The following is a 25,182-nucleotide window of genomic DNA, read 5'->3' as shown; positions in this document are numbered from 1 at the left end:
CTTCACTTGTGACTTTTGTGTTAAATTAAATTAAATTAAAAAAAATAAATTTCTGCTGCTATACTTTTTCTCTGTCGCACGTGTGGAACCCACTTGGGTGGGGTCTCGTGAAAGAAAGGTACCTGCCCGCTGAAGAAGTGTAACGTGGGGGCGTGGGGCCCACCGTGTCCCACACGTCTGACCGTATCCACACCGTTCACAACTGAACATCACGTCAGGTTATCAGATTAGCCTTCGCCTCAATTACCGGAGAAAGCATCTTTCCCTTTTGAAAATATTTTCTTGGGAGAATTTTCGAATTTATTCTTATTTCTCAATTTTCTTTTTTTATTTTCATTTTCAATAGAAAGACTAACTAAGCATACTTTTTCTTTTTTTTTGTTTTAAATAGGATCCAATGAGAAACACCCCCATCTGCTAGCAATGCATAATTTATGGAACATAATTATCCAGTAATTTTTTTTTATTAAACTTCTAGTTATGAGGGATGTTTATGAATATGATATGAACATGTCATAATGTAACAGAATTAATCCTAAAAAGTTACATATCTGAAAGTTAAAAATATTATAAAAGATTTTCACCCCAAAAAAATAAAGGGAGATGGGGTGAATGATGAGCTGATTGTCCATATATTGTTGATGTGGATATATTGCTGCTTATAGGGAGGATCATGCTCCCTATATATCTTCAATATACATTTCACAACAAAGAAATAAATAAAAAAATAGAAGCCATGGTGATTATTTTTCTTTCAAGCCCTCAATCATACTCAGCCCCATTTTGTCAATAATGGAGGCTACTTCTTCCTATTCTATTGTCCCCTTGGCCCCATTTTGGCCACATCTAAGTTAGGTTTCACAACCATATTTGCTTGGAAGTACCTTATTCATTTGACTGGTCCAATTCTTCTTTACCCTAGCCATATGCTAATAATATATATGATGATACATCTGCACTGAGGAAAAATACAGAATAGTCCTATGGCATGTGTAGATGAAGTTTTTACGACCAATCAAGACTGCAAGTAGTACATATTGTATAATGCCGGTTAATCTGAAATTAATATTCGCAATCCACATGCAAGGGTATGATCGACATGTGATACCCATTTTAGTTGGAGAAACCTAAGAAAATATTGATGGTGTAATAGGGTAATATTTCAATTTATATGTTGAAATTATCCTAACTATAAGCAGATATATCTTTTTTTAAAAAAAAAAAAATTGTAAGTGTTGAAGCTCTTTCATTACGAACATAAGATATGTAAATGTAACATTTTTTTATATAATTCTTTTCGAGATTTGGCTTACGAAAAAAGAAACTTTGGATGATTCTCGTACTATTACTAGTAAAATCAATTTCTCTATGCTTCATTATAAAGATAACAAAAAGTCTCTTTTGATAGTTCCCTGAGGCTTCCCTCGATCACTTCCACTTTGGTGTTCTATTATAAGCATAGTAAGTCGTCAATTACTATAATTTATTCTCACTCCTTTTTGCCTTTACATGCATATGATTCCTAGAGACACATTCATATCTCAATTCGATATGGATCCATGTCTCGTCTTTTTTCATATACCTAACATGAAATAAGAGATTTTACATTGATGAATTTCAAATTTAGAACCTCTTAATTGCAAAAGAACGTGAGTGCTATTAAGTGCTAATTACCTCGTAACTAGACTAGAGGGCAAAGGAAATGAGCAATCTTAAAGTGATAACTAGCAACAAGTGCCAACTCCTATCAATTCCTCATTTAGCCAATCAATGACAATGAAAGTGTTGGGGGTGGACGATGAACATCGAAGCCAATAAATTTCAATGCTAATTTCAAATATTATAAGATTTTACACGAGATGATATGCAGAATTATCCCACAAAAAATCATAATATTCTTTTTTAAAAAAATTTAAGATCAATAAATCTATAATAAAATAATAAAATAACAAAATAATAAAATAATCTTACTAACGAAGATTCAACCTGAAACTTCTTGATTTCAAAACTAGTATACGCGACACTGCCCTAACAGAACTTTCGAAACGCCATTTTCTATTTTTTTTGAATCAGTCAATGGATTTTTTTCCTCATAATTAATTCATTTTCGTCTATTTTACGTTTCATAAATAACTAGATGAACGAATCAATATGTGCCAATTCAAAGCCTCGTGTGAATGTGAATGAGTGTAGAGAGAGAGAGAGAGAGAGAGAGAGAGAGAGAGAGAGAGAGGAAGAATCTAATCAAATGCAACATTTCCCCTTTTCTTTCTTTCTTTCTTTCTTTCTTGCCATCTAAAAACTCGAAAATGAATTGAATTGAATAAAGTAAAAGGGAAAGAGGGCACTGTCCTCGTGAAGCAGCCAACAGTGCCCAATCCCAATCCCAATCCCAATCCCAATCCCCACCCCCCAAAGAAAAAGCAAAGCAAAGCAAAGTAAAACCCCCCATTCCCAACAATTTCACAAGTAAGGCGGAACCTTTTTCTTGATCTCTCTCTCTGTAGAAGTCCATAGAGAGAGAAAGAGAAAGGGACTGAGAGAGCAATCATCAATGGCGGGAGGTGGAGGTGGAGGTGGAGGAGGGTCAGGGAGGCTGCCGACGTGGAAGGAGAGGGAGAACAACAAGAGGAGGGAGAGGAGGAGGAGGGCCATAGCCGCCAAGATCTACTCCGGCCTCCGAGCTCAGGGGAACTACAAGCTCCCCAAGCACTGCGACAACAATGAGGTCCTCAAGGCCCTCTGCGACGAGGCCGGCTGGGTCGTCGAGGAAGACGGCACCACTTATCGCAAGGTCTCTCTGCTTGCTCCCTCCATCCCCCCGTTCTTGATTTTTTGCTTGTCCTGTTCTATTGACCCAGTTTCCTCGTTCTTTGACGCTCCTTCGACCACTTCTGGTGTCGGGTTTGTCATGTTCCATGAGCTTGGACTTTTCGAGTCATGTTCAGCTTTAAGATCTAAGACGGCAATCGTTAAGAAAGATGATCTGTGTTCGGAGAGCCAGCCTGAATCTTGAATTCGCTTGTGGATATCGTAGACTCACCAAGTACTTGCCTTTTCTTGTTTCCGATTTTCTATTGCCTGATAACTTGTCGGACTGCTGAAAATGGAAAAGAGGGGTAATTGCAGATTTTGTTCCTTTTGACTTCTGAAGATGAAAGATGTTCTTGTGGGTGTTTTTAAAATCTCTCTGGATTTGTAGGAGACAGTGACTGTTTGATCTTCGTTTGTAGCTGCAAATATTTGCAGGATGATCTCTGACTTGCAAAAAGATCACTTGCTTTTGCTTTTCAGCAGATCAGGCTGAGAATTTTGCCTTTTTTCCCTCAAATGCATGACTGACATTGCTTGTCCAAGACAACGGATTTATCACAGTTACTTCATAGTCTAATGAATTCTTAGATTGCAACGTTGTGTTTGAAAAGTTGAAAGATTTGCTGGTTAAACTGACTCGAGTTCTGATATTGATTCAGGGATGCAAACCGCTGCCATCCGAACTAGTGGGTGCTTCCACAAACATCAGTACATGCTCGTCCATTCAACCCAGCCCGCAGTCGTCATCCTTCCCGAGCCCTGTCCCGTCCTACCATGCAAGCCCGACGTCCTCATCCTTCCCCAGCCCATCCCGTTTCGATGGGAACAACCCGTCTACTTACCTCCTGCCTTTCCTCCGCAACATCGCGTCCATTCCCGCTAACCTCCCTCCACTGAGGATCTCCAACAGTGCCCCGGTAACTCCTCCCCTGTCCTCCCCAACCTCGAGGAGCGGCTCGAAGAGAAAGCCCGACTGGGAGTCCATCTCAAATGGGTGCGGGTACCTGAACTCATTCACCCGCCACCCGACCTTTGCAGCCTCGGCCCCATCTAGCCCGACCCGGCGCCGGAATCTGACCCCTCCTACAATCCCAGAATGTGATGAGTCCGATGCCTCTACCGTGGACTCAGGCCGCTGGGTTACGAGCTTCCAGGGTGCTGGAGCAGCCCCACCTTCTCCGACTTTCAACCTCATCAAGAAGCCTGCATGCCAACCAGGGCCACTCCACGACCCGCATGAGGGAAACGGAGGAGGATTCAGCTGGGCATCAGAGTTCGAGTTTGGGAATAGGAGAGTGACCCCCTGGGAGGGTGAGAGGATCCACGAGATAGCAGTCGATGATCTCGAGCTCACTCTCGGGAGCAGAAAGGCCCGAGCTTAGTCACATTCTCAGTGAAAGGAGAAGAAGACTTCATGATTATTTCCCAGCCTTTTATGGCCAATGAAGGTTCATTTCCTGAAGATTTCTTCGGCCCTGGAGAGCCATTGGCGGGATACCCCCAGTACTACATTCTACGTGATCCTCTGCCTACACTCATTTGTACAGTAATTTTTCGGTTGTAGCTGTCCCCTGGAGCAGACTTCTGTTGCATCCGACGCCTCTGCATAAAGATTCAGAATTCCGATGGTAATTGCTTTAGATGGTGGGGGAGTATGTGCAAGACCTGTTGATATTTGGAGATTAACGGTCTTAATTAATCTCCTCTACATGTTTCTCGAACTGTCATGAATTTGTTGATTCCTGTAATGTATTTATCTACTTCCCCATCTTGGATTGAGACGAATGAACTTACAAGAACTACCGCTGGTAAGAACTGAAATATTGCAGTACGGTTGATTATTAAGATCAGTTGCTATGCCGACTAAGTTAACCAAATCTGGTTCAGTGATTATACGGCAGGGCTTGTCTCTCGAGCCACTGTGGGCCGAGTTCTAGTCAAACTTGAAGATTTTCAGTCCCGGCTGGATGGGTGGTCAAATCACAATCCAAGCATGCCCAACAAGAACTCGACAAGGCTCTTGTCAAAACTTGGAGTCTTCTGGGCACTTGGGAGCTGTTCTTCCTCATCTGTGATCTCTCCCTCTCAGCCCCATTAATGAGCACGCGTGACCTTCACTAGAGTACAAGAAGTCCAAGGTACTGCCAAGGGCACACCACCAAACAAAATCCAAGGGATTGTGAGGTGGGGGAATGGCTTAAATGCAAGACTCCATCATCGTTTCTCATTGTAGGGTCATTTTCCCCTCTTTTTTGATGTCAACTTTGAGAGGAAGGGTCGTGTTTCTGTGGTTTGGTTTCTCATTGGTCGTTCGTGTAGGGGAGTTGTCTCTGTGTGTGTCCCTCTGATGCAGAACCTGTCCAATTCGTGGGTCAAAGATGGAAGATGGGCAGCCCATAAGGTTAGGGGTCCCCTCTCCCTACCATGTGGGGGATAAAGAGTCCTTTTCGTGGCATGTCGAGTGAAGTTCTTCCCGCTTTAATGTTTATGGGATGGGATTGGAGTTTTTAATTTCCCTTGAGATGAATAGGATGTCTCAAGGAATGCACTTTTCGCTAAGTCGAGTGGAAAAAGGCGCATCAGTTATGCGCGCAAAAGTTAGACAAGTCATCATTGGTATCACTCACGGAAATATACCAAATTAGCGGTTAACTAGGATTAATGTCTTTCCTTCATGCATTGATGATCTAGCCCCGTCTTTGGTGACATCCGAAGGACACTAGACAGCAGAAGATGAGGTGGAGTTTTTGATTTTCTTTTTGAGTTATCGCTCGATGAGAACGAATCCAAGTAGTGTTCATTTTGTTAGGTATCGATGGAAGAAAATATTCAGAAGACTAAGGAGAATGGATGGTGAAGAGATATAAAGCTCCATATGGTTCTTCTGCCTGTAGGAGGAGCCAGTATTTTAAGGGCCCACATACAGCAAAACAAACCCATCATTCTTGGACGTGATTTGTGTCTTCAATATTAAGATGAGCCCAATCTGAGTTGAAGACATATAGGTCCAAGAAAGAAAAGGGATCAATAATGGGCCTAGTCCAAGCTAGAGCCTAGCTCAAGTTCAAACAATAGTTTACCTGGTTCACGATGAAGTTCAGCCGAAGATCAGATGACCGTGGAGCACTCCGGCATAGTCAAGACCGATCTTCAGAACATCGGGAAGAATTAAGAGTTGTTCGCACAAGAGATACACTGTCGACCTATCGCCTCATTAGGAATGAACTTGTTTAATACCCAATTCTTTCCAAGCAATGTCACTGCTAGAGGGTCTAATATTTTGCGCACTTGCCACCCCTTTTCCTTGAATCAAATGCACATATGGTCTTCTGGACAAAAATCTCGATTGCTCTGCGCGTCTCGCTATGGTCTTACTGATGTTAGAATTGGCATGTTGCACACATAGGTTACCCGAGTTCAATCCAGTTCTGCTCGATTGAGTCTATATCATTTTTTTTATATTGGAATTGTATTTCAGCAAACTCTCTTTTTCTATATATATATATATCATCTGCATATATATAAAGATTTTGCATCATTAGGTTCGTGTATATTCAAGTGTTCAGTCAAAGTAATCTTTCTGGAAAAACAAACAAGTCCGCTAATGGAGCTGACATCAACGTGTTTAACGTCAGGGCACATGCAGAATGATTTCAAATGCCCTCCATCTTTTAATAATAAAGGTATATGTATGTGTATATATATATATATATTTATATATTTATACATACTCGGAGTATGATCCGAAAATAATATCAAGTACGTGTTGTTTAATATGTTGATCTAGAAGATGTCCGCGTAAGTTGTAATTAAATAATCGCATCTTGGGTTTTCCGAACATGAACCGACGGACCAACTTCATCGTTCTTCTGAAGGAATCCAATCGACAGAACTATGAAGAAGCATGCGAAAAAACAACGACGACGTACGGCAGAAAACGACTGATGGTGATGGATCACAGGGGTAAAACCAACCCCTGTCTCCTTAACATATGCGAGTTGGACACCCACTTGCTGGGTTCGTGCAACGTGTGGTAGAGAGATGGATTAATATGCGCATGCTGGCATCAACTAAAACCTTTCTGGTCACAGACACACTGCCCGATATTCGAATGTATTCTTAAAGCCGGCCGCATCCTGCAGGGTCCAGCTCTAAGATCCAAAACCAATCAATTGGACCACATTTGGACCCCGGTAGGCCAGCTTTGTCTCGGAGCTGAACGTCCTTCAATTCGAGGTTGGATTCATAAAATAGAGACTTTCTGGCACAACCCCTTATTTATTTTTCCTGTGATAATATTGCTTGAATTTAATTAATCCCTTTCACCTAATCTTTCTTTTTTAAGAAGAACACCAAGACGAAAAACAAGAAAGCAAAAGAAAACCAAAGACGAAAAACATTCGCGAGGCATCAATGCCATTTTACTAATAGTTATTTTATTTTTCTTCTTCTGCAAGCAATTTCAACCCATCAAAAGGAGAATATAAGTTCGAGTCTTATACGTAATATTTGTTGAAAGGGAGAGTAACCCTTTGATGTTATATCTCACAATTTTTTTTTTCTCTGTGACAAAGGAGGCCTAAGGCCTAATACAATAAAAGAAAATTTTTAAATAGCTAATAAAGGGATATCGATAGTTCCACTAGATATCGAATATGCGACCTCTAGATCGACAGATGAGAGCACTACGCTATACCTTTTTTTGATATATGTCTCACAATTTATTAATAGGTTTTTATTGGTAATCAATTGAACTCAATAGGTTTTTCTTTTTCCGGTCATGATATTAATTGGAGTAAATTAACCCCTTTCCGCAAGACCAAAGAAGAACATCCACGCGACCTCAATGTCATTTATTAATAGGTTTTTACTGGTAATTAACTCAAACTCATCGAAATTTTATATTGAAAAATTTGACTTTTAGGTTTTTAACCTTCCAATCGTACACCAAATTTTTTTTTCTTGTTTTTTTTTTTTGGAAAATGAGACTCAAGCCTAAGGAAATTAAGAAACACAATAACATTGCTAAGGAAGTCCTATGAAATCGTCATAGCGAAGCCGACATCTCACGCCGGAAGGAGGAAAGGGCGAAAAAGTGTGATTGCCAGAAATAACTGCAACGAGCACTTATAGCCAATCATCCAATTTGCATGATCATTGCTCTCCGAATATATGAAAGTCCAATAGAACACAACTGATTCAGGTTCCAGGTCAGCCCATTAAGAAATAAGACTCTTCAAATTATGAATTTTTTTTCCTTCAGAAATTTTGAACTCGAGACAATCATTAAAAAAAAAAAGGTGTTAAAACACCTACACCAAGTCATGTTGGTACTGCAGCTTAATAATTCTAAGACATTGCCCTGCATGTACATCTCATTTTGAAAGTTTAAACATAAGGTAACTTATGAAATTCCAATTATATTATATTCAAGGAGGAGAGGATTTGCAAAATCACTCGACCGGAAAGAAGGTTTTCTATCTAAAGTGGACCACTTTAGGGCATGGACGATTATTATAATATTCTCTGCAATTATATCAAGGAGTTATATTTTGAGCTCGCGCAGAATCAGTACAATGACACGACTCCGTTGCTTAGGGTTTTGGGCTAGATTCCACCCCATGCCCCTTTTCCTTCCCCGTCTCCTAATATAACTTGATTGATCATATCAGTTGAACTTAAAAATAACATCACGGTTGGCTCATTAGAATGTAGTTTATGATGATAACATAAGGGAATCGAAGTAGAATATGGATGAAAGTAAGTGACCCAATTTCCAATTTGCAAAATTACTTTGAGCTACTTATTATTCTTCTATAAACGACCATCTCCAGAGATAAGTCCAAGTGAACAGTGTGCTTTATCTCTTAAAAGAAATTGACAGAGTAGTTGCGAGTACGTAATCAGACTTGGGAGAAATTATCTAGAAGTGAAATAGTTAAAATAATAACAATAGTGCGTTGAATATCAATAATTCATTCATCTTAATCATTTCGATTAATATCAACAGACATTATGAAATAAGCACTCGACAGGGAGACCACTATAGTTCCGTGTACAATTAGCTCAATCCTCCTTTCATGCCCGCTGGTATATACATGTATATTGATTAATGGAGTTGTCGAGATGAGATTGAATTCCCATGTAAATTACCTATTGGATTGGAAAGTTCTACGTTTCATCCAGGATCATTTTCGATCTGATGTAACTGTCATATCAATTTTATTGTATTGTCTATGGTAAGATGCTGTTGAAAGAGACCAGAAAAAGGGACCAATAATCTTTGATATAGTTCTTGCGCGGTAGCTATGCCTGCTGCGGTTTTCATTTCTTTAATTTTTCAAAGTCCAAAAGCCTGAACTGATTAAAGAAGCCGTGAGAGGCGGTTTTTATTTCTTTAAATCGCGAGATATTCTTAGTCTTAGTTGACGAGGTAGATCATCAATCGCTAATGAAATGGATGTAGCAGTGGCTTGCTCAACTGTATTTAATGTATCGATTTTCAAATGTAAAAGATTCACCTTAGAATGTGTGTGTGTGTGTGTGTGTGAGAGAGAGAGAGAGAGAGAGAGAGATTTGACAGGAGTAAAAAAACTATAGTGTAGGGTGGGATTTGGTTCAGAAAATCCGACATACATACATTATTGGACCTTTTGAGGCAATTATAGTAGGAGATAGGCCAGATGAGATTTGATGGATAACTCTTTTTTTTCCTTCAAATTTTCAACATAAAATTCTGTTTTTTTTTTGGTGAATTAACAATTCTTTTCTTTCTTCTTTCAATTTTTAAACTTTTTTTTAGGCAAAATTCTTTTAAACTTTCTTTTTAGTACGTACCTTATTATCTAAAAGCTTAAAAGGTTCTAACTAATCCAATTCAAGTCGAGTCAGTCCACTAAATAAACAAACCTTTTCCAATATAATTTTTCTTCATTCACGAGTCTCGAATCCGAGACCTACTTAATGAGAATAAGTATCGAACTGCTTGAACCAATACATGATGATTTTAAACATTTTTTTTTCTTGATTTGACCTAACTTAGAGCGTGAAAAGACAAAATTCTTAAGCAGATAAAATGTAAGCAAATATGAGTTTTTTGAAATGTATGAAATATTTTGGCTAATTTAAACTATTATCTTTAAATTGATATCGTGGACAGAGAAGTAGAATCAAATGACATGTCCTTTTCTATTTTGGCGAATTGAATTTAAATCGGTTTAAAATCAGATTTTTTTCCGTAAGCGAAATTCGAAGAGCCCCTCATGGCTCATAAGTAATATTCATTTAAACAATTTGTCCTCAAGAAATAGCATGCTTCTCACAATGTATCCAGAAAATTTAGAAATAGGGAAAAATAAAATAAAAAATCTGCGTAACCATAATAGCAAATTCAAAAAAATACTTTATTAAAATAAATGAAATTTTTTTCAATTATAAAAAAGACTCATAAATATAGTATAATTAAGTATCAATCTTAATTGTTAAAAAATGAACACTAAAAGTTTCAGAACAAGTATTCAACTTGAAATCTTTTGATTATCAAACTAAGACGTGCATTACTGCACTGCACCCCGAGTTTTACTTGTGAAAATAGTAGAAGGACGACATACTTCACGCGTGTATGTATATAAGTATGTTGCATAAATTATTATCCAAGAAGAAAGACACAACGTACATATATATATATATATATATATATACATAGAGCAATCGACTGATTATTAAAATATAAGGATTAGAAAAGAAAATTTCGCCTACTCCTTGCACGTGCATAACTATTATATACACAAAACTTTCTTTTTTTTCTTAACTAGCATTACATGACGGTGCCAAAATTGAAGCCACTTTCGCCAGCTCCAAAACACAGAATATAAGATCTACCTCGATATGAAGATAATATGGATCCGAAAATAAATAGTATCATCGAAATGAAAAAGCAAAAGACAATGTGGTTTGCAAATATTTGAAGACTCATATATATGACAAATATCTCTACCTTTCAAATCAATTCAATAATTTTCCAGAATTCCTAGAATATAGAGAAATATATTCCGCAATTCGACACTTAATGAAAACATCTAACCCTTACTTCTCAATTAATTCATGGAAAGTTAATTTTATGTACATAAAAAGAATCATACTGGAAATAAATTTTCCTCTAGCATGGGCCATAACTGTCTTCAAGGACGTTCTATTCACTTCTCGGGCATGCAATTGTTGATGAGAGAAATAACATGATCGAAGAAGGGCAAATTAACGGGTTGAATGAGAAGGTGTGTGATAGGCTCACGAACCAGAATTTGATAAGAAAGAAGGGTGGAGGGTAGAACCAACAAAACTCACTCGATAAGATGACTCGTCACGAGTAAGAAAAGTCGGGTTGATTCGCCACGCTCAAGGATGAACGATAAGAATCGGGGTTTTCGCCACTAAACAAAGGACTTGTTTAGATAAGAAAATAGAGGAAACGCTCTAGGCAATTTCATTCAAATATTCATCAAAGTCTGTGTTCTTCTCTTACAATAAGGTGCATATTTATATAGAGAGAATACACCTCTATTGACTCTAGAATAGGAAACTGACACCTAATAATATAGGAAACTAATATCTGATATCTTCTAGATTACTTTCCTAAAATAGAGTCATGCAATAATCTGAAATAGGAAACTTAAGATTGCTGACTCAAGCTAATATAGGAAATAATATCTAATTAAGGAAAACTATATCATAGAAATATTATTTTCTCATAACAGCTGAAGTCTTTTAAAATATGGGCCATCACTGGGGCCAGACTAAAAATGTTTAACGGACTAAAAGTTTAGGACTTAGTTGAGCCAAATTATACTTTAGTAACTTCCCCCCAGTTTTAGGACTTCCCCAATCTTTTAGCTATATATATATATGTGTGTGTATGTATATGTATATATCATCTCTCCATTTCTTTCTTTCTCAAAGACTGTTTCTCCTTCCCAGATGGAAACTCCGGAAAGCAGAAAGCTGCATGCTGTCCTCCTGTCGAGCCCCGGGATGGGCCACATCATCCCGATCATCGAGCTTGGAAAGCGTCTGGTTGCTCACCATAGCTTCTACGTCACCGTCTTCGTGGCCGGTGCCGCCTCCCAGCTCCCCGCCTCTGAGTCCAAGATCATTGAAGCCGCCATGATGAACCCAAAACTCTTCGACCTCATCCAGCTGCCACCGGTGGACATCTCGGGCCTCGTGGACCCTGACGCCACAGTCGTCGCCAGGCTGTGTGTGATGATGCGCGAGGCCCGGCCTGCTTTCAAGGCGGCGCTATCTGCCCTAGCAGTTTGTCCGGACGTGCTCATACTCGATTTGTTTTCGACTGAGCATTTCATCATAGGGGATGAATTGAGGATCCCTAAGTTTGTGTACGTAGCGAGCAATGCATGGTTCTTGGCTTTGAAGTTATACAGTCCAACTTTGGATAAGTTGGTGGAGGGGGAATATGTGGACCAACCCATGCCATTGGAGATCCCCGGTTGCAGAGTGGTTCGTCCTGAGGACGTGGTCGACCCCATGCTTGATCGTTCCAATCAGCAGTATCGCGAGTACCTCAGGATGGCGACCGAGTTGCCAATGGGAGATGGGATTTTGTTGAATATCTGGGAGGATTTGCAACCCCAGACGCTCGCAGCGCTGAGAGATGAACGGCTATTGGGCCGGATTGCTAGAGTGCCAATATACCCGGTTGGGCCGTTAATCAGGCCTCTTGAACCAGTCGGTCCCAATACTCGTGAGCTATTCGACTGGCTTGATAGGCAGCCGAGTGAGTCAGTAATCTTTGTGTCGTTCGGGAGTGGCGGAACCCTGTCGGCGGATCAGTTGACTGAGCTGGCTTGGGGATTGGAGTTGAGTCGACAAAGATTTATCTGGGTATTGCGCGCACCTACCATAAAATCCGGCGACGGGTCATTCTTCGACTCAGGAAATGGATCGACAGACATGTTGAGTTTCCTACCAGACGGGTTCGTCGGGCGCACCCAGGGAATCGGGCTACTAATTCCACACTGGGCCCCGCAGGTAAACATCCTAGCCCACCGGGCGGTCGGAGGGTTCCTGTCTCACTGTGGCTGGAGCTCAACCTTGGAGAGCATTGTGAACGGGGTGCCCATGATAGCTTGGCCGTTGTACGCTGAGCAGAGGATGAACGCGACGTTGCTAGCAGAAGAGATCGGGGTGGCCATCTGCCCGAAGGTGCTGCCTTCGAAGAAGACGGTTGGAAGGGAGGAGATTCGATGCTTGGTGAGGAGAATCATGGTCGACGAAGAAGGCAATGCCGCTAGGAAGAAGGTGAAGGAGCTCCAGAAGAGTTCACAAGAGGCCTTGTGCAAAGGCGGCTCTTCATACGAATGTCTTTGGAAACTAAGGGAGGATTGTAAGGCCAGGCTGCTAGAAGAACCAACCAAAAAATAGACTTGGAGAAGTTGAAGGTCCAGCTTGCTAGCTCTCGGATGAACGACCCACGCGCAATCGGGGCTGTACAACTGAGATTGGGGACTCGGGGACGCAGTGCAATGTGAATGGCACCGTCAGTATCCTTGTTAAACAAAAGCTGATTGAACTATATTTTCTCTGTTCAGGATGTTTACCGGAGTCAGTATCATGTGTTTTGAATACCTGATTATGTGAAAACTATCCCATGTGGTCTTCCAGCATTATAGGACGTGAAAAACTGAATATGCTACGGATATATGTTGCAGCCTAACTACATTCTTAATTATGCCAAACCAATGAAATTCTTTCGTCTCGTCGTGTTGAATTAGGCACCTCAATGTCGAGATAATTTTGATTTTGGACAGACAAGTTATAACAATTAAGGATAACTTTTATTCTTAAAGAGAAAATTATCAGTTTGATCAGTACTCTACATAGTACTAGTTGCGTGTGATTTTATTAATTTATTGTCAGAAAAGGACAGAAATTTGGCTATTCCGTCATATTTATGTTCGGCAAGGGGCCCAACATGACCAGTTTGATGGTTAAATTTGTTTAATTTCCTCGTTTCTCCATGAGCTTTGTTTAATACTTTAATTATATGGGCCATTGGCCTGAGCATCTTCTGCCTGTAATCATCTAAGGTCGTGCTATATATTCATTACACGGGCCGGGTTTTCTCTTGTTCTAGTTCGGGGAAGACCAATCTATCTATATCTATACCTATATAAAAAAAAAAAATGTGAAGCTTAATGGTGTATTTTTACCCATAGGAACTCCAATCTTGCCTCTCTTCAATTGTGCCTCCTCTATTCCAATAAATCCTGCCAGTGGTGTTTCTTAATTCCAATTCCAAACCCTCAATACATCTCCGGTCACTGTCCGCCGTCCAACCGCCAAACGTCACGACGACGATGCCTTCTCCAAAGCACTCCCCTCCAAGAATTGCTCCCGCCGTTCAGTACATTTTCCTCCCCCCTCCTTCCCCTTCTTCCTTCTCTCTCTCTCGCTCTCGTTATACAATTCCTACTTTCCGTCCACTCTGCATTGTCTCTGTGATTGTCCCTCTTCCTTCCCATTCCAGCCCCCTCAAACCGTTACAGCCGCTGTTCCGAGCCCATTCGCTCACGCAGACGTTGGGCTTTCCTGTAAGAGCTCAAACTCTATTTTCCCAATGACATCAGCTTAGCAAACGTATTTGATGAATTTTATGGTAAATTTTGCGGCCACTCCACGCTTTGTTCTCTCCATTGCTGGTCCCCGGTTAAGGCGGGCACTCTGTATTGCTTTCAACTGATCATAGAAGTTGTACATGTTCCATCTTCCTTTGTCAAATACCCTTTATTCATCAGCCTGCAACCTCTTTACCCTCCATGCATTTTGCTCCCACCCCATGTTCGACAAAATGAGGGGTCCCATTGTTAAAGGGCATACATGCTCTGGACGTTCCTACCAAAGGGGTATAGAACCATTGACAAATCCTGTCTATTAAATAGTTCAGCACAATGTGAAAGGGATTCATTTTGTCTGAAAACCTCGATATTCCCCTAAGGACTCATTCTTACGAATCCTTAGTAATCATATTTTCATTTCGGACATATCATATAACCTTCTGCTTCAGATATTGGTTTTTACCATTGTTGCTTCTTGCAAGTCATGTCGTCTCGAAAGGTGCTCCAAGGATCCACAGAAGAAAAGATGGAGCACCAAGGCAAATTTACCATCATAGATGCCCTTTGTTCATTACTACTTCACTTCATTTTTTATGTTTGTTTAGCTTTGAGCAATCAACTTTTTGTTTTCTTTTTTTCTTTTTTGGCCGATTAACCTATTAATAGCCTTGCCTTTTCTTTCCCATATTGTAATTATTAGCTTAATTATAAATTTCAGAATAGTTGTTACAAAAAATGAAATTTCTACTCTTGATAAGTGCCTCCACTGAAAATTCATTCATCATCTCCCTATCTACTTAATCTCAATATTTGCAACTATTACTGTTTTTATTATCTTGCTTCTTCTTTTTTTCCCCACTTGTTTGTCCATCTTTGCAAAAAGATGAGTTTAAAGTTCTTGGACCCTATTTTTCCCTCCTCCTGTTGGCCCGCTTTATTATTCTTTTACTCCCTTGTTCTTCACTTTCTATTTGCAATTACAATGTCATACTATACATAACTACTCTCACTTCACTATAATATGGAGTAAAGTAGGCGGATTTCTTCTTCTTTTTTTTTTTTATTCATTTCCATTTTAATTTTCCTGCTCCTTCCTACTCTAATGTTCAGTGTAATTTACGTAGAGTGCACTTATCTGGGACGTAGATTCTTACATGATATATTTCCTTCAATTCCTTATTTCCGATTTGATTTAAAGTCTGGCTAATGGGTCAAGATGTCTATCCTTTTTTTTTTTCAGTGTGTACTATGGTATCTGGAAACTCAATAGACTCCATATTAATCCAGTCGAGTCGGGTCGGTCCATTAAGAGATAAAGCTCTCCCACTTTGGTCAGGATACCTATCTTTTTCCCTTATTTTTTGTTGGATCTATCTTTTTTTAATTGTGGATGAACTTCTTCTGTTATTTTTCTTCATCTGTATCACTCGATTCCTTTCAATGTTTTCTGATCAAATATTTTTTCTTTTATAGAGGCAAAATAACGTAGTTTTGGGTGCAAAAGAAGTTGTTGTCTGACCCTTTATGCCTGAATAATAAGAAAAAGGAAAAGGCCTTGGCAATGTTTGCTCGGCATAATGGTAAAGTCTCACATAAAAGTGTTGTGTGTTGTTATTCTTCTATTTGCATTACTATTTGTGTATTAACAAAATATAAACAAACATATATATATATATATATATATATACAATCATTTATTTTGCTAGAAGACATATATAGCTTTAGAAAATGGCTACGACAATATGGTTTGACATCCTGAGATGGAACATGACCCTTTTTGGTCTGTATCTTTACCGCAACGACACTGTTTTTAATCTCTATCTAAATTTGTTGACCTGCTTGAAAGTGTTTTTCACATATCTAACTTTTTAAATCAAATACTTTCCAATACTTTGTAAATTGTTTAGAAGCAAAGTTACAGGCTAACTCTCTTGGTTGAATCTTTGAACCTAGAGATCAGTACATCGGATTTTTTGTTTTTGGTTTGGTTTTAAAAAGTACAGTGATAAGCCACACTGCCTCATAAAGAATATTAACTAATCAAATTAGTTCACAATTAAATGGTACTTCCGTAAATAGTTGAATTTTTATTTATTTATTTATGCCGTAAGTTGGTTAGAATGGATTAGAGTCTTTAGGAGACTGCTTATGGATAGTAAATGAGTTGGTATCACTGATTAAAGGGTCTTAGTGCCCTGCCACAGGGCGCCAACTCGGAGCCATGAGGTCCTGATTTCAATTCTCGCCGGTGTGGGACTTGTATGCTTCTTTATTTTGCTTTATTTGTCATCTTTATACTAAACTCATTGACATCTCTTAAGAAAAAGAAAAAAATGAGGAGGTATCATTCTTATTTTCATTTATTTATTTACTTTACAGCTTCTTATATGTATTTGTGAACTTTAGTTTGCTTATTAATCAATTTAGAATATAATTCTTTCCACATTCCACGGTGATGCCCCTAACATAAGTTAGCCTATGATAGCTGATTTACTTCTCCATTGCATATGGAGGAAACAAGAGCGTCACACATCTTCATATTATTTTCTTAATTCTCTCGGGTATGATCCTTTAAGTTTTAAATGGTCTTTATGGTTCCTTTATTTGCATTGTCGAAGCAGGTTGTTTTGTGAGCATGGATGCAGGAGGTAGACCGTATTCAATAGTTTTTCATGGAATTACTAAATAAGAAGAGAGGTAATTCTTCCTGGAAGATTGAGCGCGTCTTATCTCATATTCAGTCTTATAGATGATATCCTTATTATAGTACTTAAAAGAGAGACTTATTAGTTATCAAAAGCACTTTAACATGGTAGGAAAATAGTATCTAAGGAACTGATAAATAGGTCTGAATCTGCAGTAGTATAATGTATTGACAAAGGGGCATTTGATATTGGCTTTTTTATAAATCTATTGCAGATATATCGTAATTTCAGAGGAGATTATTTATCTCATAAATAAAATAAGTTCTATTGCCATAAGAATACATTCCACCAGAATACTTATTTAATTATAGCCATTGCTGTAATGCAACAAATTGGAGTAGAACTAATCCATAAAAAAAAAACAAAAAATTGGAGTAGAATAAACTCTCTTTGTTATTCGTGGATTATACATTTACCTGCAATATGTACATCATAGCAGGACTCTTCTGGAGACTAAACACGTGCAACACACGTCCCAAACTAGTCTAATATAAAATAAGCAGAGTGTCCTTTTAAATTGAATTTTTATAAGATATTCACTAAAGTATTTTCGCACTTACTGCTAGCAATTGTGCCTCTTAAATCACAATTAAATCATGGTACCTCCCCAATTCAAAAGGACACTCTGCTTATTTTATGTTAGACTAGTTGGGGACACTCGCGCGACTTGTTTAATCAGCTTTTGGACTTTGATAAATTAAAGAAACGAAAACCGCATCAGGCATAGCTACCGTGCAAGAACTATATCAAATATTATCGATCCCCTTTTCTGGTCTCTTTCAACAGTTTCTTATCATAGACAATACAATAAAGCTGATATGATAGTTACATGAGATCAAAAATGATCCCACATGAAATGATCTAGGATGAAACGTAATTTCCAATCCAATAGGTAATTAATATGGGAAGTCAATCTTATCTCAACAACTCCATTAATTAATATACATGTATATGCCACCGGGCATGAAAGGAGGATTGAGCTAATTGTACACGGAACTATAGTGGTCTCCCTGTCAAGTGCTTATCTCGTAATGTTTGTTGATACTAATCGAAATGATTAAATGATTATTAATATTCAACGCACTATTGTTATTATTTTAACTATTTCACTTCTAGATAATTTCTCCCAAGTCTTTTAGGTAATGGAACCTTATCCATTACTAGGATTTACTCGCGAGATGCGGCGGTTGAAAAAAAAAAGTTGGTCAATATTATGTTTATTAATATTAGTTTATCTGATAAACGACGCAGAATATAAGTGAAACTAATAATAAAACTACTTATATGTAGAAATTAGGAACTCTTAATTGCTAGTAAATGATCTAAATTTTTTAAAAGATTATACTAATTGATACGTGACCACCAAAAAATATAATAATTAATATTTTAAGTGGCGTCAAGCTAATATTTTTACCTACTAATAGGTCTTGAATAGTCTCACTAATTTGAAGTAACAAATTTTAGTTCCAGGAGAGGGTTCGAATTTTGATGAAACATCTCATAGCAATGACAAAATCATTGTTCAAGCAAGAACTAGCAGTCATAGGCTAGTACTGCACCCTTGCATTTTACCGGAAAATTAGGATATTTTTAAGGACATAAATAAAAATAGAGTACTCAACCTGGTAATCAATTTAAGTTCGTAGTTTACACTAAAATGAAAAAAAAATTAATATATATTTTTGTAAGAAATATAAAAACAAAAGAGGGGATGGTGGCTACGAGCAAAAAAGATCCACCCACCCATCACCACCATCCCATGGACTTAGCAATCACAGGCTAGTACTATACCCTTGCATTTCACCGAAAAATAAGGACATATTTAAAGAGGTCCAACTCTACCCAATTCAACTATAATCTTCTCCAAATTCAATAATATAATAATTACGATTTTGTCTTTTTTTTTTAATTTAATAATACTTTCTCACTCATACATTTTTCTAACCATTTTTAGACTTCTATTTAATAATACTTTTACATTCACACTTTTCCCTAACCATTTTCAAAATTAATTTTTTAATAATAATTTTTCCATTTACTTTCTCATGTATATATACATACATATATATATATATATATATTCTCATACATCAATATATTTGTCAATACCTAATATTAAGAGTCTACTCAAATATATATTTTGTCCCATATTTTACAGTGAAATGAAGAAATTAAGAAAAAAATATATTTTTTTAAAAATAATCAATAATAAATTAGGGAATGGTGCTTGCAGGTGGGAATAACCCACCCACTCGCCACCTCCATCCCATGGACCGGCCTTAATTGTTAGTAATAGGGTGTTTCACCCGCACGATGCCCCTGACTAGGAAAATTTTAATGAATTTTATTATTTGTGAAAGTAGTTTGTATAATAACTGATGTAAATTATAACTATAACTAATTCAAACTACTTATGCGTAAAAATTAAGAACACTCAATTGATAATAATTGATGATCTAGAATTTTCAAAAGATTATACTGGTTACTATTTTATATGGTATAAAAGCTAATATTTCTCTCTGATCATATTAATTGAATATTCAATATTTTTAATTAGAGTATCGTGATTGCAATATAATAGGCCTTGTTCGCTATTTTAGGTGAGCTAACTTTCTTGCAGTAGGTTCAGCATTTATTAAAAGCACACCATGGCCAGTGCCAAGTTAATATTAAAAAAGAATTAGTGTCAGTTAATATCTTAATCTAACATTGCATTTACCCTAAAAGTAAAAACATTTCTAACGTCACAAATTAAAAGAGACAATTTAAATTGATGAGGAATTAAAATAGACTTTGTGTTTTTTTTATCAAAGCAGATTGATTTTAGGTGAGTCGGCGTTTGTTATTCTTAGGTTAGGTCTCGCATGTGAATCTTGTGATTTGAGAAAATACTTGATCATGAGAGGTTTGTCCCATTGTGGGTTGACCTTACTCGAATCTATGAAATGACAAATAAAAAGAGACTATTTAAATTGGCAACAAATTAAAGTAGGCTTTTTATCAACATGTATTAGTTTTATATGAGTTGGCGCTTGTTATCCTTGGGTAAGGCATCAGGTGCGAGTTTTATTATTGGAAAAAATTCATTATTATATGAAATTTATCACTTAGTGGGTCGATCTCGCTCGAACCTAAATTAGTTGGACCTAGTGAACTTCTAAATATCAAGTAGCACACATTTGGGAAAATATATATATATATATATACATAAAATCAATAAAAATTGTAAAAGAATTATGAAGAAGGATGGGTGGTTGAGGATGATCGGGAGAAATTTATTCTTTAATGGGTCGATTTCGCTCAAAACTAAATCGAATATCAAGTGATACACAGTGAAAAAATATTGCATACTTAAATTCAATAGAAATTATAATTTTTTTTAAAAAAAGGATTGGGTGGCTGAGGGTGGGAACACCCAAACTACTGGCCACCACCACCCAATCAAGAGGTTGTACGTTAGATAGTCAGTGGAATTACTCATGTCATTTTATTAGCTATTATGATTTATATCTATTACACTAAGCCTATGGGTCTCCATTGTAACTCAAAAAAAAAACATTTGGAGTGTTATCAAAGATGATGTAACACAGTGGAATGCGCTCTCGCTTGACAACCAAGATATTGCAGTTTCAATACTAAATAGGACTACATTGCCCAATTATTAGCTGTTATTTTATTTCATTGCACTAAACCAACGGGTCTCCATTGTAATTGAAAAAAATAAGAGGTTTTTTTTTTCCAATAGAGTAACTGAATACTGTCAAAAAAAAAAACAGAACAAAGACAGGGTCTAGTAGTCTTGATAAAATAGAATAAAGATGGGGTATAGTAGTTCCAGTTAAATCTCTTAATATAAAATTGTCAAGATTGTTAAGAATAGATGTAAAAAAATGGATGCTCGGGGGGTGTGAAATCGCTCACATAACAAAACAATGGATATCGGAATTGCCTTATCCATGAACAGGTTGCAGGATGACCTCCCAATCTCTCGCGAGAGCAGCCCCGACATTGATGGGCCTTCGGATTACACGATAACCTGCCTCCTCAATCAATTTCCGACAGCATGTGGAGGGTTTTACTTGTCAAAGTAGCATCAAGAAAAAAGACCACATTATTCCCGTCACATGTGTAGAATATTATACAAGGACAAAGACAAAACACATGCATAGAGAAAGAAATCGAGACTTATGTTTTGAAATATGAGTTTTACAAAACAAAAAATGTCGGCTGGACCTTTAATTGCTGCAGGGACGGTGTGCCTTTTCCTCATCAACTTGATTGCATAGATGGACCCCGAATTTTACCATATTCTGTTTCTTCTGCATTTTAGTTTTTCGAGCTGAAACTATTATCATTTGAATATCAATTTAAGGTACTGTCAATAAGTCGTTTACAATATTTTTATTAAGATTAAATTTGGCCCTTTTTTTAAGTCTACTCTTTAGTACAAGAGGCGCACACAAAAAGTTAGCCCTGTTTGGATTCGAAGTTAAAATCACCATGATTTTAACTTTAACTTTAACTCTACACTACACAACAAAACACACATTTGAAAAGTCAAATTGGTGGGTCCCATATCTTATTCAAACACACAATCTCATTTTACACAATTATCTACTACATTCATTTATTTTATTTAAAGTCAAACTGGTGAGCCCACAAACCCTTGTCTTCTTCCTCAGTTAAAGTTAAAGTTAAAGTTTCGTTGACTTTAACTCCGAATCCAAACGGCCCGTTATATGTTAACTTCTTCTTTTTTTTAAAAAAAAAATTTTAACTCTATTATCAATATCTATATTCTTTTAAACTTCAGTTCTTCCGTAAACTTGTTGACTTCCGTGGCTAATTGATTTATATGAGTACGAGTTTGCGGAGGGAATTGCATGAAAGTGACACCATCATTATCCTGACAAATAATAGTCTTCATCAATATAAATTAAATTAGCAAATATGATTATAATAACTTTCTCGGCTTTTATTAAACCAGATCGCATGCTCTTTTTTTGGGTAATCAAACGGGGCCTATAAACGTCGAGGGATATGAAGAACCCAGTGATATCACCAATGATCGTATGCTTTTGTAACCCTAAAATGTATCAGTCTTTTAACTCAATTTATCTTCAATTCAACAACATAATTATTACTTTTTTCTTTTTTTTAAAATTTTTTTATCTTAACTATTATTCAATTTAATTTTTAATACTACATCTCTCAACTATTCATTATATTTTTCACTATATAACAACATAAACATTACTTTCTCTCAACTATTTATTACTTTTTTTTTCCATAATTCAACAACACAATCATTACAATTTCAAATAAATATAATTATTTATGCTGCATTTGGTTTCATAGTAGAATTTTAAAATCAGATTTTGATTTTGAAAAAGAGTGGTATAAATGGAATCACCCTTTGATTTTGTATGAATTATTTTGTTTTGTTATGTAAAAAAGTAGTATAAATGGGACCCATTCTTTGAATTTGTATGAGTTATTTTATTTTGTAGTGGGTAGAGTTAAATTAGAATTGTGATTCTAAAATTAAATTCAGAAACCAAACGAAGCCTTAGAATTGGAATTCAACCACACTCAATTTCCAAACAAAACGTAATATGGCTGCTTATTGTACTGTACTAAATACCATTCCTTACAAGTTGCAACTTTTCATTTATACCATTGTAGAACTAATATTCATGCAATGATTATTAATTAGTTTTAGGTACGAGGGAGGCACATAGGAAAAAGAAATATTAGATCAATCTGAATTTGTTGTCTCTCGATTTCGGGTCAAAAGTGAGTTTCACTTAAATTTTATTATGATTCGTCCGGCCATTCTAAATTATTTACTTGAAGACTTTAGTTGGATCAATCTGAATTTGTTGCCCCACGATTTCGGGTCAAAAGTGGGTTTCACTTGAATTTTATTATGATTCGTCCGACTATTCTAATTATTTACTTGGAGACTTTAGTGTACTTCTTTTTATCTTTTTATTTTTCTCGGACGTAATAGTGGACTTGTATTCAAGATGACCTTAATATGTATGACGAGGCGAGGTCTCCTTTTTGCAGTCGTTCCCATAACTGCGCATGCAACCATTATATAATCTCTCCGGCCGTTTCACGAGTAGACTGTATTTCTCTTACCTGATGGAAACCCCTTCCAGTCAAAAGCTCCACGCTGTCCTTCTCTCGAGCCCCGGGATTGGCCATGTCATCCCCATCGTCGAGCTTGGGAAGCGCCTCGTCACTCACCATGGCTTCTCCGTCACGGTCTACGTCGCAGGCGCTGCCTCCCAGCCTACTGCCTCCGAGAACAAGATCATTGAAGCCGCCATGAACCCAAATCTCTTTGACATCATCCAGCTGCCACCGGCGGACATCTCTGGCCTCGTGGGCCCCGAGGCCAAAGTGGTTACCAGGCTGTGCGTGATGATGCGCGAGGCACGGCCTGCTTTCAGGGCCGCGCTCTCTGCCCTGGCAGTCCGCCCGGACGTTCTCATCGTCGACTTGTTTTCGGCTGAGCATTTGATCATAGGGGATGAGTTGAGGATCCCTAAGTTTGTGTATGTAGCGACCAATGCATGGTTACTGGCTTTAACGTTATTCTGTCAAACCTTGGATAAATTGGTGGAGGGGGAATATGTGGACCAACCCATGCCATTGGAGATCCCCGGTTGCACAGCAGTTCGTCCCGAGGACGTGATCGATCCCATGCTTGATCGTTCCAATCAGCAGTATCACGAGTTCTTGAGGATTGCTACCAAGTTGCCGATGGGAGATGGGATTTTGTTGAATATCTGGGAGGATTTGCAACCCGAGATGCTTGCGGCACTGAGAGATGAAGGGCTACTGGGCGGGATCGGTAGGGTGCCAATATATCCAATTGGGCCGTTGATCAGGCCCCCTGAACCGGTCAGTCCCGATACCCAGCTGTTCAACTGGCTTGACAGACAGCCAAGTGAGTCAGTGATCTTTGTGTCGTTCGGGAGTGGCGGAACCCTCTCGGCCGATCAGTTGACTGAGGTGGCTTGGGGATTGGAGTTGAGTCGACAAAGATTTATATGGGTTTTGCGCGCCCCTACCATAAAATCCGGCGACGGGTCGTACTTCGACTCGGGAAATGGATCGTTGGACATGTTGAGTTTCCTACCAGACGGGTTCTTCGGGCGTACCCAAGGAATCGGACTACTAATTCCAAACTGGGCCCCGCAGGTAAACGTCCTGGCCCACCGGGCGGTCGGAGGGTTCCTGTCTCATTGTGGCTGGAGCTCAACCTTGGAGAGCATTTTGAACGGGGTGCCCATGATAGGCTGGCCATTATATGCCGAGCAGAGGATGAACGCGACGTTGCTAGCAGAAGAGATCGGGGTGGCCATCCGCCCGAAGGTGCTGCCGTCCAAGAAGATAGTTGGGAGGGAGGAGATACGATGCTTGGTGAGGAGAGTTATGGTCGACGAAGAGGGCAATGCCATTAGGAAGAAGGTGAAGGACCTACAGGAGGGTGCACAAGAGGCCTTGTGCAAAGATGGCTCTTCATACGAATGGCTTTGTAAACTGAAGGAAGACTGTAAGGTGAGGCTGCTAGAAGAGCCGACTGGAAAAAAACACGGAGAAATCGAACGTCCAGTTCACTAGCAGTCGGATGAACGAGCCCCATGCAATCGGGCTGAGCAACTGATCAGATCATAGGAGACCCAGGATGCGGTGAAGCATGAATATAATTTACTGTTTTTCGGGTAATTAGTTAAGAATTTTAAAAAAAAAAGACTGAAGAACTACCAGTTATATGTTCAAATGTTGTATTGAAGTTAGTATCGTCAAATGCAGTATTTTTTTTTTTAGGTTTTAATGGAGGCGTAGTATAATGAAATAAAAATTATAATAGCTAATAAATGGGCACGAATAGTCCCATGTATGTAGTTTTTTTTATTATAAGGAAGATTTATAAACTTAGTATAAAAAAATAAAAATGCTAATAGGATATAGTGATCCCATTGAATATCGAATATGAAACTTCTTAGTTACCGATA

At 38.1% G+C, this 25,182-nt stretch overlaps 3 protein-coding genes across 4 annotated transcripts; all 3 read left to right on the top strand.

The window, feature by feature from the left end:
- The first annotated feature begins 2,304 nt into the window (after window positions 1–2,304).
- LOC116200209 (BES1/BZR1 homolog protein 2) lies at window positions 2,305–5,300 on the top strand. 2 transcript variants are annotated; one of them, XR_004155690.1, is made up of 3 exons: window positions 2,305–2,794; window positions 3,474–4,622; window positions 4,702–5,300. XR_004155690.1 is itself a non-coding variant. In XM_031530995.1 (2 exons), the coding sequence occupies exons 1-2, from the start codon at window positions 2,555–2,557 to the stop codon at window positions 4,194–4,196; spliced, it is 963 nt and encodes a 320-aa protein (XP_031386855.1). In that variant the 5' UTR covers window positions 2,305–2,554; the 3' UTR covers window positions 4,197–4,691. The 2 variants fall into 2 exon arrangements, 1 of the variants encoding a protein (XP_031386855.1); XM_031530995.1 differs by lacking the exon at window positions 4,702–5,300 and having other exon boundaries at window positions 3,474–4,691.
- Window positions 5,301–11,720: 6,420 nt separating this feature from the next.
- LOC116198695 (anthocyanidin 3-O-glucosyltransferase 5-like) lies at window positions 11,721–13,585 on the top strand. The gene has a single exon (XM_031528919.1). The coding sequence runs from the start codon at window positions 11,788–11,790 to the stop codon at window positions 13,249–13,251; it is 1,464 nt and encodes a 487-aa protein (XP_031384779.1). The 5' UTR covers window positions 11,721–11,787; the 3' UTR covers window positions 13,252–13,585.
- A 9,622-nt stretch (window positions 13,586–23,207) lies between these two features.
- Window positions 23,208–25,182, top strand: LOC116202007 (anthocyanidin 3-O-glucosyltransferase 5-like). The gene has a single exon (XM_031533514.1). It carries the CDS (start codon window positions 23,240–23,242, stop codon window positions 24,785–24,787), a length of 1,548 nt encoding a protein of 515 aa, XP_031389374.1. The 5' UTR covers window positions 23,208–23,239; the 3' UTR covers window positions 24,788–25,182.

The sequence above is a fragment of the Punica granatum genome, chromosome 3, assembly GCF_007655135.1.
Source record: "Punica granatum isolate Tunisia-2019 chromosome 3, ASM765513v2, whole genome shotgun sequence".
In the NCBI taxonomy this organism is placed as follows: domain Eukaryota; kingdom Viridiplantae; phylum Streptophyta; class Magnoliopsida; order Myrtales; family Lythraceae; genus Punica; species Punica granatum.
Note: the sequence above shows the minus strand (reverse complement) of the source record. Positions and strands in the feature narration are given on the sequence as shown.

Bases quoted from the DNA above. Each gene is read 5' to 3' on its own strand.
- LOC116200209 (XM_031530995.1), top strand. From the start codon at position 2,555: ATGGCGGGAGGTGGAGGTGGAGGTGGAGGAGGGTCAGGGAGGCTGCCG. The intron at 2,795-3,473 runs GTCTCTCTGCTT...ATATTGATTCAG, and splicing joins ACGGCACCACTTATCGCAAG to GGATGCAAACCGCTGCCATC.
- LOC116198695 (XM_031528919.1), top strand. From the start codon at position 11,788: ATGGAAACTCCGGAAAGCAGAAAGCTGCATGCTGTCCTCCTGTCGAGC.
- LOC116202007 (XM_031533514.1), top strand. From the start codon at position 23,240: ATGCAACCATTATATAATCTCTCCGGCCGTTTCACGAGTAGACTGTAT.